Here is a 15,622-nt window from a genome sequence, read left to right on the forward strand (position 1 = left end):
GGATTCCCACCAACATCTTTTTCCATGTAAATTATCAATAAAATTGGCACTACCCTCATGCTTTTAGGCCACCGCAGGCCCATCAGATAAATTAAAAGCTGCTGTTGGGGCTCGGCACTCAGAGAGATGCCAAGGAGGCGTCGAGCCGTCGAGTTTGTTTCACTTGTGCGCCCTTTAATCCCTCCCTGAGGGTCTACATGGCACAGATCACAATGTGTTTATTTTATTTGCGTCATGCTACTGAAGAAAAGTCTGCAGCTAGCATGAACATGCAATTATGTACATCGTGCGTGTTTGCTTGGCTTTGAAATGCGTAATGAATTATGAGGACACCCACCCCCTGAGGCTATGTGTTTTAGACACACAAATGTGTATCCTCATCATTTAGCATTCATTAAAATCTCGTAACAAAGCGTTTCTCTGGCTGCCAGCTTTTGGCGTTCCAATTATCAAATGGACACGCTGTCAATATTGACCAGTTTAATATTAGGATTCCCTATTGTGTGTTGAGCGACTTGCACACAAAGCAGGAACTGAATATTAGCACATGTTAATGACATTTCCACTGGATGTTTTTGTTTGATTTTTGTTTTAAGGCAGGTGTTTTGTCCAGTTAATGAGTTTAATTTGGATTTCATTAACCCCTCGTACCGGAGGTCTCAGATCCGCTTCCAAACTCCGGGTGGTTTAGAATTAATGACTGGGGATGTTTACCGTGCAAATCCTCCGAGCAGACGCTGACGAGTCAACTTTGCTTGGAGAAATTAGATGACCTTTTGCATTGAACTTCTATAGATGAATTTCTGTGTTTTAAACCAATTAAGGGATTGCTGAGAGTGATCTGAATAATCCAGAGTTGCCTTTCAATGGATGATGGAAGTGAGAAAGCCCCCCTGTAGTCTGAGCCTTTCATTATGTGCCTGTGAGCACAGGAGAGCAGTCCACATTCATAAATAGAACGTGTCACAGCATCCGAATGTCGTCTCTGGCAAGATTTACCAACATTGTGTCTGCGATTCACAGTCTCTCACATTTAAATATCTGACGGGTCTTCTTCAGCTGTATGCTTTGTTTCAGTATCATATTTCAATTTGTGTGACACATTTAACAACAGCAGCAAAGGAAATTATTATTTGATGCAATTTTCACTTCTCAGTTAGTTTCTCATATCCAGAATGTATTAATGTTATCCTGTTACATAAAGTAGGGGAACGTGGCATAATACTCAGAGAGATGCACGTTTGAAAAGTATTTAGCATTCACTGTAAAAAAAAAAAAAAAACTTTCATGATTTTTTACCACATTTTGTCTTTTGTCAACATACAGTAGATCACTTGATGGTTCAGATAGCATGATATTTTAATAATAGCATAATAAATTGCCACTTTTTTGTTCTTATTTTTGAAGGGGAGGGGGTTATAGATTTGCCAATAATTATTAAATGAGGCGTTTTTTTCAAAATAGTAACTGTGGGGTAAAGTGTGTCAGATGCTTTGAGGTAAGTTCTGTCAGTGGATTAACTCAGTGGTTGATTGTAATCATACAAGTCTTGACATATTTCCTTGTAATTATGGAATAATAATGCTTTTGTTTGTCCATATTGTTTTCCAACTGTCCTATACAAGTCTTGATTTACTCTCTGGCTAGAGTGTGTGTACTAAATCCTGTCAGTTGCTGGCTGTGTCAATCCCCCATGTCTCATTCTTGGCTACTGGCATAATGATGCATGACTAAATGCATGCCGTCCTAACCCAGACGTCCACTGCACTTTAGAAAACAACTTCCAACTTCTGCTTGGCTTTTTACCTCTTTTTAGAAATTGCAAAGTGCCTGTTTATAGCATGCCTTACTGACAGGTAATGTGAAATTGTGGTGTGATTTTGAATAATAGATACACTAAACGTCAAAAGCTTGGCCCTAGACCAATTCCCATTAACATATAAACCTTTAAAATCAAGCTTAAATACATGCAATTAGTTTTGTACACAAATATAAATGTAAATGTAAAGTAAAATGTTTTCAATGATTGAAATTTAACCATTTAACACAAAGTACCTTGTTCACTTTATGTGTATTGAAATCAATTGTGAGTGGAGTCGTCCACGCACTTGGCATGAGGATAACTATTTATGTCATTGACTTGTCGTCCATGTAAAGTAATCCAAATCAGTCTTTTGAGTTTCCATGACTGTTAATATGCTGCCTTAGAAGGAAGCTGCATAAAGACAGGAAAAAGTGTGGTAGCTCATTAAATTTTGGAACAATATTGTAGAAGAGGCATTAGAAAGAAAAGGAGAGGTGTGGGAAACAGGAACTGATCGATACAGTGAACTCTCTACCATCTTAAGATGTTAATTGACAGGCACAATTGGCGGCTTTGTACATCCGAGCTGCAGATTGTAAAGAGAAGGATTTGGGTCTGAGATCAGAACCATGAGATGGCCTCTCTCCTTTGCCTTCCTCGGGGGGAGAAACTTTGAGGTAAAAAATCATTTAGATCGAGGTGGAAGATAAAGAAAATACCATCTCGTGAGGGGAGTGAGAGTGAAAACAAACTGATGAAAGAAAGGAAATGTCAGAGGTGTGAGAGGATGAGAGCATGTGTGATGCCGCAGGAAGTGAAATGGGGCAAGGAACGAGAGAGGAGGGTTTTTGCCTTTGGCGGTAAGGAGGTACGTTAAAGCACAAGGAGTGCAGGGAAGCCTCGGTAATCATCCAGCTAACACCACGAGAGCTGTGGAGAGAATTAGGCGTTTCATCTTCTACCCGACTGAACGCTGCCATTATGCATAGATACTCAAACAGCTCTAATTATGGATCTATCACTCCATGCCAGCTCGCTACCCTCTGTTCTCTGTGCCAGGGCGTCTTCCTTCCCGCTCGCACTCAATGACTATCTTTGTCTCGGCGCATCTCTAACCGAAGTGCACGCACTGAACTTAAATCTTTTCCCCACCTACAGTATCTCTTTCCTCAGTGTCTAATTATATCAGTCCTGTTCTGAGACGTTGGAGATTCAGCTGCAGTCAGTTGAATGCAACCCCCTCCCCCAGGTAGTAAACAATTGAGAGCCCAATTGCTGTCTGCCTCACTCCACGTCCCTTTGACAAACACATCATTATGCTTCAACTCACCCTCGGGCCTCTCTTGCTCAGACCAAGACTGTAAACACTCTCAAGAGCCTTTTTTTATCTGTAAAATGCCTATTTATAATGATAATTTCCATTTTTTTTTAATCAAACCCTGCTTTGTTTTCCCACCTCAAATGATCCGCCTCGGGCACGTCTTGTCAGATTTGACACGCGTCACGGACAAGGAAGGAAACCGCAATGTCAAGTCATTTGTCACATGAATGCATTTTGAATTACCGTCTCTGCATTATTTTAGTTAACATCTCTTCCAGTAAGACTCTTTAGCTCATATCTGGCTCGAGGCTATAGGAATCATTTTCTTCATGGACTCAACAGACACTGGCTCTCTTTCTGAGCCTCAAGACAGGAAGTGTGGCCACTTTTTTGATTTGCTTCAGTTAAGTTCAAAGCAGCAATACCACAAGATCTAGTTTGTTGCCGATGGGGTAAAGTGGTGTAAAGGCTTTGACCATGATGTTGTTGGGTCAATATGGGCGACTTGGCATAACCCATCAAAAAATCTTGCCGACATTCATGCGAAATCGTTCAGAAAGGTTAGGTTTAGGTTAGGAAAGGTCTTATGTTTAGAAATCAGCAATAGAGTGTGTTTCAATTGTTCCCGTCCCGTTTTTTTCTCTCTCATTGTATACATCTCTGTCCTTTCTTCTCGGCCTCCTTGTAAATACTCAATAACCTGGCCTGACAAAAACAGCCCTAGTCTTCAGTGTCTCTGAAGACTCCATATTAGTGCCTCCCAGCCTTCAATTATACTGTTGTTATGCTTGGAGTCAATCTCCCTCCGCATAAAGCTGCCAGCAGAGCCCTGCTCATCCGTCAATAAGAGGCGTGGAGAGAGGGGGGGGGGGGGGGGGGGGGGGGCTGGCCAGACACCTTCCCCAAAGAAGAAAGGGCAGGCTGAAGAGACTTGGGTGTGGATGGACAAAGATATTGGTGTTTTAGTGGGCGGTTTTCCCTTGTCATGCCTTATTTATGACTGAGACTGCTGCCAATAAACATGTTCACATTATATCAGTGTAATAGGGAGATAAATCCTTGGAGGGTGGTCTGGGAAAGGACTTAGAAAGGCCTTTGTAGACCATGGGGCTGTGTAGCTATCATCAAGGTGCAGGGGCTCTAAATGAGGATTTAGAGACCAAAACATTGGCTGAATTGGCTGGGTCAGTGTAGGGCTGCACTACTCTCGTCTTTTACTGATGACTTTAATATCTGGAGCCTGTGTGGGTGGAGATATGATGGTCAGTGTGGAGGGAGTGTCTTTGATGTTTTATTTAAGACTGTAATTGTGCATGTGGGTGGTGTATTTGTTTATTTGGCATGTTAAGTTATAGGACAACTCCGGCACAAAATCCGGCACGACACATTGGTACCAAAGAGGTCGCCGCCACCAGTTTATTTTCAGTACATGGAAAAAAGTTGCAAGTACAGCCTTGTTTATCAGAGCAGGGGAATCTTCAGACTGTACAAGACGCTTCTCTTGGGTGTCGCGACTCAACAGGTCCCGTTCTGTGCAACACAATCACTCCTGTTCAGTGTCCATAGCTTCACAATGTCCGCAGGTACACCACTAGTTTAATCCGCCATCTCTTTAGTGTGTATCTTTTGGAAGTCTCTTTTTTAAATTCTTTTTATTTATTTATTATTTTCTTATTTTCTCTTTTGCGTTCAGGGCTTCTCTTATGTGCTCAGTGCTTTCTTCCGAAAACAACGGACCGTCTGAGATTACAAGTCACAGTTGGCACGGCGTTCATGGTTCGACTGGTCGAGACTGTTTTTCAAAGATGGCTCCTGCCTGTATACGCGAAGTGGACTGTCTTTAATAAAATATCTTCTTAATAAATTGTCTGTTCACTTACAACGTTCCCAATGCTTCAGTTTGCATGTATGGACCCCCATTATGCTGCTGTGTTAGTGTGGGGCTATTTTGAGCCTTGTTAGTGGTATTACATAGCGATTTGTTTTATTTTTCATTGCTGGATGCTCTATATACTAGCGTTATGAGCTAAACCGTTTTTAGAGATAAAACTCTTTATATTCTGTTATCATGAAAACAGATCTCAGAGAACAATTGACTAGGTAGCAATGTGTTATTAGACCAAAGGTTCATTTTGTTTCAAGTGTCTAAATTTCTCCCTTGCTTGTGTGCAGTAAACTGAAACACTGAGTGTCTCCTGTTCTGTAAATATCCTGAATGAAGGTCAAACTGAAAAGGGGTTTAAGGCCCAACCTCATGCCTATACACAATATTACCTCGCTGCAGTCGGACAGGGCCACATCTATAAATTCACACTCAGTATTCAATCTGCATTCTGTAGCCGCTTTGGTTCAGATAGCACCTCAGTTTGTATTCATCTTACAAAAGCCGCCTGAGCACTTCCTCAACTGCATAAATACTACTCTGCGCCACCTCGTTGGTTTCTTCCATAGTATCTGAAAGAAACATTACATCAGTCATTTAGAGTGTAGTTAGGGACTTAGAAAGAAAACAATACACTGAAAAGTTCTTTATCCTCTTTCTCCCTTTTAAATTTCATCTTTTTGTCTGCTTGAATTAACAGCACTCACTTTTATTTTCGTTTTATAGATAGGCTGTCAAATTATCTATAATGACTTTTTAAACTGTGCCCCAGAGCAATTCAGCCATGCTAATAAGCTTCAGACCATCGTTATTGGCCCTACCTTTCAGCCCAGTGAGCAGTCAAGAAAGATTTTTTTGATACTAAGAACAGGCCCACACCTATTTTAAGGTTTTATTAGGCTCAACCTAAACGAACCACCAGGGACACTCTGACATATTTTAAGGGATTTCCTTGTATCTTTTGATACTTACAATTTGTGACCTTGCAGTTTGTTCTTCTCATGCAGGAATGTCCTCAGCTCCTTCCAGCAGATCGTATCCTTGTTCCAGTGAATGTAGTGAAACCCATCACCCTTCGGGCCAAGAACCTCCCCCAGCCACAGTCGGGCCAGCGGGGGTACGAGTGTGTGCTCACCATACAGGGTGTGGAGCAGAGAGTTCCTGCCCTCCGCTTCAACAGCTCCAGTGTACAGTGTCAGAACACATCGGTAAGACTGTGTGTTTGTGTGTGTGTATGTGTGTGTGTGTGTATTAAGTGTGTTAAGAAAACGTTTCAGCGAATTTGTCTGTGGACACAAGGGTACTCTTAGAAACAAGGCGCAGAATTTTAAGCAACACAAAAAGTCATAGACATGATAAAAGGGACTGGTTGTTTGGAAATTGTGTAAGAGCGGCTTATTTTAGTCACAAGTGCATTCTGCCCTGAATATTTAGTGCATGTTTGCTTGTTCTCCCAGCATCAGCAGTGTAGGGATTTTGGAGTCCTCTCCACTGTGTGCTGTGATGACTTACCCGAGGATGAACCTGCCAAGAATGATAAAAGCATTCTTCCAGTGAAAAAAACTAGTAAATTTGTGCCTCTCTCTCTCTCTCTCTCTCTCTCTCTCTCTCTCTCTCTCTCTCTCTCTCTCTCTCTCTCTCTCTCTCTCTCTCTCTCTCTCTCTCTCTCTCTCTCTCGTTGCCACGGCTAAAGTACTTGTACGATGGGATGGAGATGAGCAGCCTCCCTGTTGATCTGATGGTCATCTGGAACGGAGATTTCAGCATTGACAACCCGGCCCAAAACAAAGGTGAGGTCTCTGACCCAGCAGCCCTGCTAGTACCCCTGGATTCAGTCTCCATGGCAACAGACTTGCAGCATCCATCCCCTTACATCCTGGTGGAGTTGACTGCAGATAGGCTCGTTTTCTGCTTAACTTCTTCATCATCTCTTTATTTCTCTCTCTTCTCTTCATGCTTGCACCTTTCATCTTCTCCCTGTGTGTATACCTTTGCACCTCGTTAGATCTACCATAGTATTTAAGTGTTCAAATGAACCTGTTAGAAAGGCCAGTCAGAGGCCTGTAGCCAACAAACACCTTCTAAAGAGACATAATGACGGATATGACCGAATATAATGTATTTAAACTCAACCCAGTACAAACTGAAATCCAATATACAGTAAACCCTTCCACAGCTTCTGATGTCTTAACTATGCCAAAACCATTTGTTCATAATCAATATTTTTTGTCTGATCATAATTTGATATAATTATATACACTCACTTAAAGGATTATTAGGAACGCCGGTTCAATTTCGGTTCATATGGCAGTTGCTTCAATGCATTTACGGTTGTGGTCCTGGTCAAGACAATCTCCTGAACTCCAAACTGAATGTCAGAATGGGAAAGTAAGGTGATTTAAGCAATTTTGAGCGTGCTATGGTTGTTGGTGCCAGACGGGCAGGTCTGAGTATTTCACAATCTGCTCAGTTACTGGGATTTTCACGCACAACCCTTTCTAGGGTTTACAAAGAATGGTGTGAAAGGGGAAAAACATCCAGTATGCGGCAGTCCTGTGGGCAAAAATGTTTTGTTGATGCTAGAGGTCAGAGGAGAATGGGCCGACTGATTCAAGCGGATAGAAGAGCAACTTTGACTGTAATGATCACTCGTTACAACCGAGGTATGCAGCAAAGCATTTGTGAAGGCACAACACGCACAACCTTGAGGAGGATGGGCTACAACAGCAGAAGACCCCACCGGGTACCACTCACCTCCACTACAAATAGGAAAAAGAGGCTACAGTTTGCAAGAGCTCACCAAAATTGGACAGTTGGAATGGAAAAATGTTGCCTGGTCTGATGAGTCTCGATTTCTGTTGATGGTAGAGTCAGAATTTGGTGGAAACCAGCCCATTGTCATCCCAAGAAGTCATCTAACTGACGCTTTTGACCATACGTCAACATCCGACGTTTTATGGTACCCTTTAACGTTTAGGCCACTTAGTGCCAATTGGGTATCATTTAAATGCCACAGCCTACCTGAGCATTGTTTCTGACCATGTTCATCCCTTTATGGCCACCATGTACCCATCCTCTGATGGCTACTTCCAGCAGGATAATGCACCATGTCACAAAGCTTGAATCATTTCAAATTGGTTTCTTGAACATGACAATGAGTTCACTGTACTAAAATGGCCCCCACAGTCACCAGATGCTTTGGGATGTGGTGGAACGGGAGCTTCGTGCCCTGGATATGCATCCCACAAATCTCCATAAACTGCCAGATGCTATCCTATCAATATGGGCCAACATTTCTAAAGAATCCTTTCACCACCTTGTTGAATCAATGCCACGTAGAATTAAAGCAGTTCTGAAGGCGAAAGGGGGTCAAACACAGTATTAGTATGGTGTTTCTAATAATCCTTTAGGGGAATGTATATCTTAATTGTGTTTATAATATATTTAAATAATACAGTGATGTAAATAAGTATGGACACCCATGCTAAAGTTGCCTAGAAAGAAGAATAAAAAATAATCTTTTGGAAATCGATCTTAATGACTTCATTAAAAAAATGAGGAAAAATCCAACCTTTAAGGACACCAATTGTCTTTGTGAATGAATAATGTATCATAAATAAATAAATGTTCTTCCTTAAAATACATTGCGCTTATGTCAGGACACCCCTATGTTGAATTCACATAGAGTCAGGCAGATTTTTATTTTTAAAAGCCAGTTATTTCATAACTTATTTCATAACTGACTTATGCACCCTGTATTTTAAGGAAGAACAGTTATTTATTTATGATACATTATTCATACAAAAAGAAAATTGGTGTCCTTAAAGATTGGATTTGTCTTCATTTTTTTTTTAATTAAGGCATTAAGATCAATTTCCAAAAGATGATTTTTTATTCTTCTTTTTAGGCAACTTTAGCATGGGTGTCCAAACTTATTTACATCACTGTATATGTAGTACTGCATATTATATTATCATTATATATAATATTCAATCTTTTTTGCTCCGATGTTTGCTCAAAGGCAATTTGCTAATGGTGTAAGAAAAAGAAACTGAATCATGATTTTTTCTCAAGTGGATGTTTAGCTGTTTTTACTGGAAAACAAGACAAACATACTGATTAAGAAAATGATTTTTTGCACTTAAAAAGATGCTCTGACCATTAAAGGAAATTCAGACTTATTGCAGAGACAGTTTGAGCCCAATGCCAAGACTAGAAGTTCTAAAAACATTTTCATTGATATGAAATGGATTTGGATTAAAGTTAAACATGCCCCCAGCTTTAAGTCAAATCAATGAACATAGCACGAATGCATGTGAGTGTGTTATTAAAGTGCTGTGTGTGTCTGTGTGAAGGTTAGGCTAATTTAAGAGGGGAAGTAAAGTATGTAAGATTCCTCCCTTGCTTCCCGCTGAGGGGGAGCCACTCCGGGGGCAGCAATTGATGGACGGATCATACAAGCATCTAATAGCAATTAAAAATGCCTGTCTGGTTGCCATGGAGATGAAACATAATATCACTGTACCAGAGAGCAGAGAAGAGGAGCAATTATCTTTAGAGCTGAGATGAAGCAAGAAAATAGGGGAATATGTTATCTTTTCTATAGTTAAACCATTCTTTTAGAAATATTTTTGGCCATTGCTGCAAATTGCTTTGATCAGTGTCCCATGGGTTTCCCAACATGACTTGACCTTTGCCCTTCCTGTATCTCCAGTGCACCTGTACAAGTGTGACGCACGTCGGGAGAGCTGTGGACTGTGTCTGAAGGCGGACCCTCTGTTTGGCTGTGTGTGGTGTAAGGGAGAGAACCGTTGCTCTCTGAAACAGCACTGTCCTCACCCGCAGAGCATGTGGCTCGAGCACAATGGCATCAATAGCAAGTGCACGCACCCCAAAATCACAAAGGTAAAACTATGGTGCACCAGTACATATGAAAGCATACTGTAACACAAAGTGGCTTCCAAAAGTCTGAGGTCACTACCTGAGATGTTTATTTTTATAGCATTATTACAAATTATGAAAATTTAAATGTAAAATTACCATGGTTACGAATCATTTTCAATTTGGTCTCAGACCTTTGGACACCACTCTATACAGTATATATAGGTCACTCCCACAGCCAGGCCTTTTATGACTGGTTTAGAAGTGAAAAGATTCTCAATGGAGATATCACATTCCACAGGTACAATAAAATCATTGTAACATAAATAAATATCTCAACTGTACTCACTGACATATGCATGTTTTATGGTTAACCATCATTGTGGAGATGAACCGTTGATATTAAGGGAAAGAAAAGGTGAAGGATGAACAGATGGGTGCATTGCTGAAAGAGATATGATGGAAGTGCGACCTTGGGCGGAAAACTGAGAGTGAAAGGATGGATGGAGGAAAGGAGGAACATAGAAGCCTCTGCACCACCAAACCCATCTGTAGCACCCCCCCATCAAAATGATTGATGAACATAGCAGAAAGGGAAATGCTACTTGTTTGCCACAGGCTCTGAATGACGGACAGCAGATGTGCCTGAAGCTTATTAATCAAACGCAGAAACCTGATGGCACATGGAACCGTTCGTTCACAGAAAATTATAGAAGTATTGAATGTAGTGGATGTGAATGGCCTAATTATATATAGCAAAATGCCAAACTCATCATCATCTTCTGTTCTGTCTGTAGCCAGTTTGAGCCAAAGAGATCACTGCTCAAAATATTTCGAAGAAACTAGACATAAATTACTATATTTGTGGAACTTGCTCCAGTGAAAGTTGCCGCCATGATGCTATAGGGTGATTTTGGTGGTTGTCAAGGCAAGGCATTGCTGTCTAGTTGCTAATGGGTATTTTCTAGTCTCTCTGATGTTTTGTCTATACAATAATGTATCATCCGTCAGACAAAAATCTTGTGTCCAATCTCTTAGAAAAGTTAAATCCTCAAAACAAGCTGCACAATTATCATTGTCGGTAGTACAAACAGCAAGTTATGGACTAAAGTGTAATACTTTGAGCACTAATAAAATCACTCTGCGGATGTACCTAGATTTTGTTTTACAAATGTACAATCCATTTAAAGTTGGTCACTATACTGTCCCTTAACATCATCAGTGCTCGTTTGATCATAGCTGCGGTTCTAATAGCCATTTAACACATTGAAAGACAGAAATGGAAGACAAGCAAAGTAGTATAAAGGGAAGTCCTGGACTGAGCTCCTCTTTTTTTTCCCGATCTGTAGATCGGAGCTCTCCTCATGCCTCATAAATACTCTCACTTTCTCTGATTATCACTCTCTGCGTCTTTCTTTCAATTGATCGGCTCACAGGTCGTAATGTATTCTGATGCACTCTATTACTGTGACATTGTAGATGAGGAATCTTTCTCTGACATTGAAGTGGATGGTGATTAAGTGTTTTTCCTCCAACAACCGTCAATTAGCTTGTCAAAGTCACAAATCTAATCAGCTCCCCATCTCCTAATGAAAAGAGACTACTGTTTCTCTCTCCCTTTCATATTCATTTACACCCCTGCTTCATTCTCTCAGCAGAAGGTTGCAATTTTACAGTGACTTTCCAGTAAACCAACTAAGTGGGTCTGTTATTTCATTTTAAAAAATCGTTCGGTATATTGTAACTCAAACCGGTCGCATGAAGCTATAAGGCCCTAAGGGTATTGTAAAGACATTGATATCATATGATATCATAAAAGAGGAAGACTGATTAAACTGGATTACTGGAGAGATAAGTTATGACAGAACTATAAAATACTTCAATTTCATTTTTTTGTCTAGATAGGGTTGTTCATATTACACTGGCATATTTAAAATCAGTCAGAGCCATTTGGATATCGATATTACCACAGTGCTCTGAAGCCAATAAAGAACCTGTGGAAAAACTTGAACCTCTCTCTGCTAAGATCAGTACATGTGATGGGTTAAAGTGAAATTACCTCTTACCGTGCTGCTAATGAGATCTCTAACCTAAAGTTGGATCATTATCTGGCAGGAAATAATGATAGAGCCAAGATGTTAACATGTCTATATTCCCCTTTGGGATCCGACAGCCCCTCGTTTTGCCAAGATGAAGAATGGGTGTCCTACATTTGGCCTAATAGCCCAGCTGTCAATACACTTATGAGGCCCGACCTTAGACACGTGGTTCAAGACTGTCAGAATATGTTTGATAGGCTCTTTTTATAGTGTTGATGGATAGACACTCATTAAAAGAGATGTTCTTCTTGTGTGATTTTGGCTAAACAGTGACCTATATTATTCACAAAAGTATTCACAGAAATGCACTGTGGGAATGAATTGCATGCTACTGTAGCTTTTCTTCTCTTTCTGTCCATCTCCTCTCAATTTTGGCAGGTTTGTGTTGTCAGAGGTCATCAAATGCTACTTATTTACTTTTTGCAGTTACATGTAATATGTTAAGTGTTAGTGTTACGTTTTGAGTTTTACATGCTAAAAATGAATTGTGCTACTAAATCTTGCATTCACGAATCGCATACTCAACTTGGTTCTGCTATGGCCATATGGATATTTCTTACAGTGCTTAATTATAACCTTACAGAGCAGGGTTAACTCTGTCTTCACAGCACAAGATATGTTTTATGCCACATGAATTGCCAATTAAGTTATTAAGGGTGATCCTTTTTAGTCGTTACATTTTAATGCACCATAAATGTATTCTTTAACAGTGTTTAATGAATCCCTGCCAAGTGTGTCTTGTGTTAATGGTATGATACCAGTGAAAGCATGACGATTCGAGAGATACTACTAACAGATATGTTAGTAATCGGATAAGATTAGATACTCTAATCAGCCGGATGCAGTACTGCTTTGCATCCCGAGGAGCAAAGAATAAAAGGTGTTTCATCATCTGACATGCACAGAGGAAAATAAGCATCCTCGTGCACGCCTGTGTTTATATTCCAATCTTAGCAGCGTATGATTTCACATGCTGGTGTCGGCATATTTTTTTCCCAGCCGCCGACTCTGTGTTCATAAATTAGCATGGCTTTGTTTTTGCTATAGGCAGGACTCGGCTGGCTCAGCTGGCTGTGCGGCTGATCATTATTCACCGTAAGCACGCAGGCTTTGACGCTCTGACAGAGAGTGGCCCAATTATCCCACTGAACCAAATCACTCACAGCTATTCTCGCTGTTTCTCGTCCCTCACACCGTCTCACAATCACTGACTCCTGCAGGTGCATGAAGGAATCGGTTGCTGAGTCATTCTCCACTTCCTGTTGGTTTGTACCAATGATGGAGATGCTAGGGGGGCTGTGAGAGCCCGCCATGTTGTTTCTTACCTTATGGGAATGATTGCACGTAACGCTTCCCTGCGTCTCGTCTACAGATCACCCCGCTTCGAGGACCCCGTGAGGGAGGAACGCTGGTGACTATCCGTGGTGAGAACCTGGGATTGGAGTTCAGTGAGATTAAGGATTACGTGAAGGTTGCAGATGTGGAGTGTACACCAGTACCCGAGGGATATATCCCAGCAGAACAGTAAGTGTTGTACCACTTTTCCTGTTTCCTGTAGTACTAGGCTAGATCTGACACTTCTTTGTAATTTTGTCATAATGACCTGGATCTAATGACTAACTGGACTAAATGATGGCATTGAATCGCTTGAATCGCTTCAAACGGTTGTTTTTTTGCAGATGAGTTTGTGTAATGCATGCCTGCTAATAGTTGTTAAGTACCCAGCGTCTTTTAAAAGTGGCTGATGTGAACTAGCAGTAAACACAGAGAAAGCTTTGAAGAAATTTTTAATCTCTGGTCAGGACAGCAAAAAATAATTATGTGTTTGGCTAGAATTCGAGAAAGCCCTGCTGACAGCATGAAAACTTCTTCCGTATAATTGTCCTGACGTGAAAAAAACCTCTTTCATTCTACGTTTCTTTGCTGCAAGTTGGGCCAGCACAAGCTTATTGTTATTATTATATGTACGCCGTGGTAAGCCTCTTAGCGTGGTGAGCAAATTTGACACCTGCCATGGAATGAGGCGGCAGAATAACTCATTCATATTAACCGTTTATCTCCTGCATGTATTATTATGGCAGGGAGATACATTTTTAAAATGCCTCATTTAATGTTTCATAAACTTTTTTTTGTTATTGTGTAACTGTTCTGCTAGATTTATTGTGTATGTGTGTGTTTTACAGGATTGTGTGTGAAATGGGAAAAGCGGAAAGAAGCCAGTTTGCTGGAAACGTCCAAGTGTGCGTCGGAGAGTGTCGTCCCGAGTTCATGGCCAAGTCGTCTAAGTACTACTACTTTGTGGTGAGTACCTCAGCAAATAACCCTCAATGAACTGCTGGTCCATCTGCCATGATCTTAATCATGTCTGTATAATTAAAAGTCTTTGCCAGTTCAGGGTTGAAAGTGCTTGGATTTGAGTTGTGTCTCTAATAAAGAGTGAACACTAAGGCCTTGTAGCCCTGCTGATGTACTTAGTCATATCACCGACCACTTGACCCCACCAAATGTTTGGTCAACATCCGGAGAGGCTAGCCATAAAACTTGCAATTTATTACTGCTGTTGTGCAAGATTTTCCTCCCACAGGATCATGCCCCTCTTTGCACAGGCGTTACTTTGTGAGTTTTACATTCCTTTTGGATCTTGAATTATTAAAACAATTGATGAATAACGCAAATATATGCTTGTTTTTATTATTATTAATTTGAAGAAAATATGGTGCAGCACCTAAACCCATAAGCAGGTAAATCATTTATCATTATGCCATGCTTACCAATTGAGAAAACCATTTATTGCTGCTTTGAACATAATTCAATGGTTGAGACCACATACATGATAAAGAAATTTTGTAGGATTTCAGAACAATTAAAATATCTTTCAATATGATTCTGTGAAGGAAAGGATCTTGCACAACACTGACCATACTCATTTTTATATCCATGCTACACTTTTCCTTCTAGCACTCCCAGTGCACATGCTGATATAACATCCATTACCATATTGTGATCCAGCCATCCAAATGAATTGAGCTGCAGTGTCATTTTTCTTGTTATGGAGCCATTTATAGCATTTATCAGTTTTATGCAAACATTAATGGCTTTTATGTCTCATTCATATGTAGTAATTGGATTATGTGATTCTTGGGTGAGGAGGGCAATTGGTGTTCTGAGAAAAAGGAGGTGATAATCAGATTGGAAAAGAGATACAGATGATTGAAAAACATGAGGGTTTGCCGCCTTACCTCTGCGGTGTGATTTGTAAGCTTGTAAATAATTCCTATTGGTTGTTTTGATCTTGATTTCTACAGATCCCTAGACTGTTGAGTCTGAAGCCGAGTCGAGGGCCAGTATCTGGGGGCACCATCGTCAACATCACCGGCAGCAACTTGGACGCGGGCAGCAATGTGTCAATCATGTTCAAAGACCAGAAGTGTACCTATCAAAGGTAGGGTTGAATGGAAAAGTACAGTGCAATGCCCTGTTGAGGTGGTATCATTTTTTTGGTTAGTTTGCAGATCACTCAAAGCCTCTAAGAGAAAGTCAATACTGATCTCAACAGCTTTAGAGTTTCTGATTTTTAATCAATAACATCCATAGCCATCACTTTCTTCTTGCTTGAGATAGCCACAGTGTCTAAT

The 15,622-nt window shown here is 40.6% G+C and overlaps 1 protein-coding gene across 1 annotated transcript in view; it reads left to right on the forward strand.

Annotated features, from left to right (window-relative positions):
• Nucleotides 1-15,622, forward strand: part of plxna4 (plexin A4) — a 203,848-nt gene that overhangs the window by 150,116 nt on the left and 38,110 nt on the right. The window contains exons 10-15 of the mRNA XM_039668055.2: nucleotides 6,015-6,215; nucleotides 6,701-6,797; nucleotides 9,722-9,912; nucleotides 13,360-13,511; nucleotides 14,171-14,288; nucleotides 15,293-15,429. Coding sequence (XP_039523989.2) covers nucleotides 6,015-6,215; nucleotides 6,701-6,797; nucleotides 9,722-9,912; nucleotides 13,360-13,511; nucleotides 14,171-14,288; nucleotides 15,293-15,429 — 896 coding nt within the window. The remainder of the gene's footprint in view (nucleotides 1-6,014; nucleotides 6,216-6,700; nucleotides 6,798-9,721; nucleotides 9,913-13,359; nucleotides 13,512-14,170; nucleotides 14,289-15,292; nucleotides 15,430-15,622) is intronic.

The sequence above is a fragment of the Pimephales promelas genome, chromosome 24, assembly GCF_988280905.1.
Source record: "Pimephales promelas chromosome 24, fPimPro1.hap1.1, whole genome shotgun sequence".
NCBI lineage: Eukaryota > Metazoa > Chordata > Actinopteri > Cypriniformes > Leuciscidae > Pimephales > Pimephales promelas.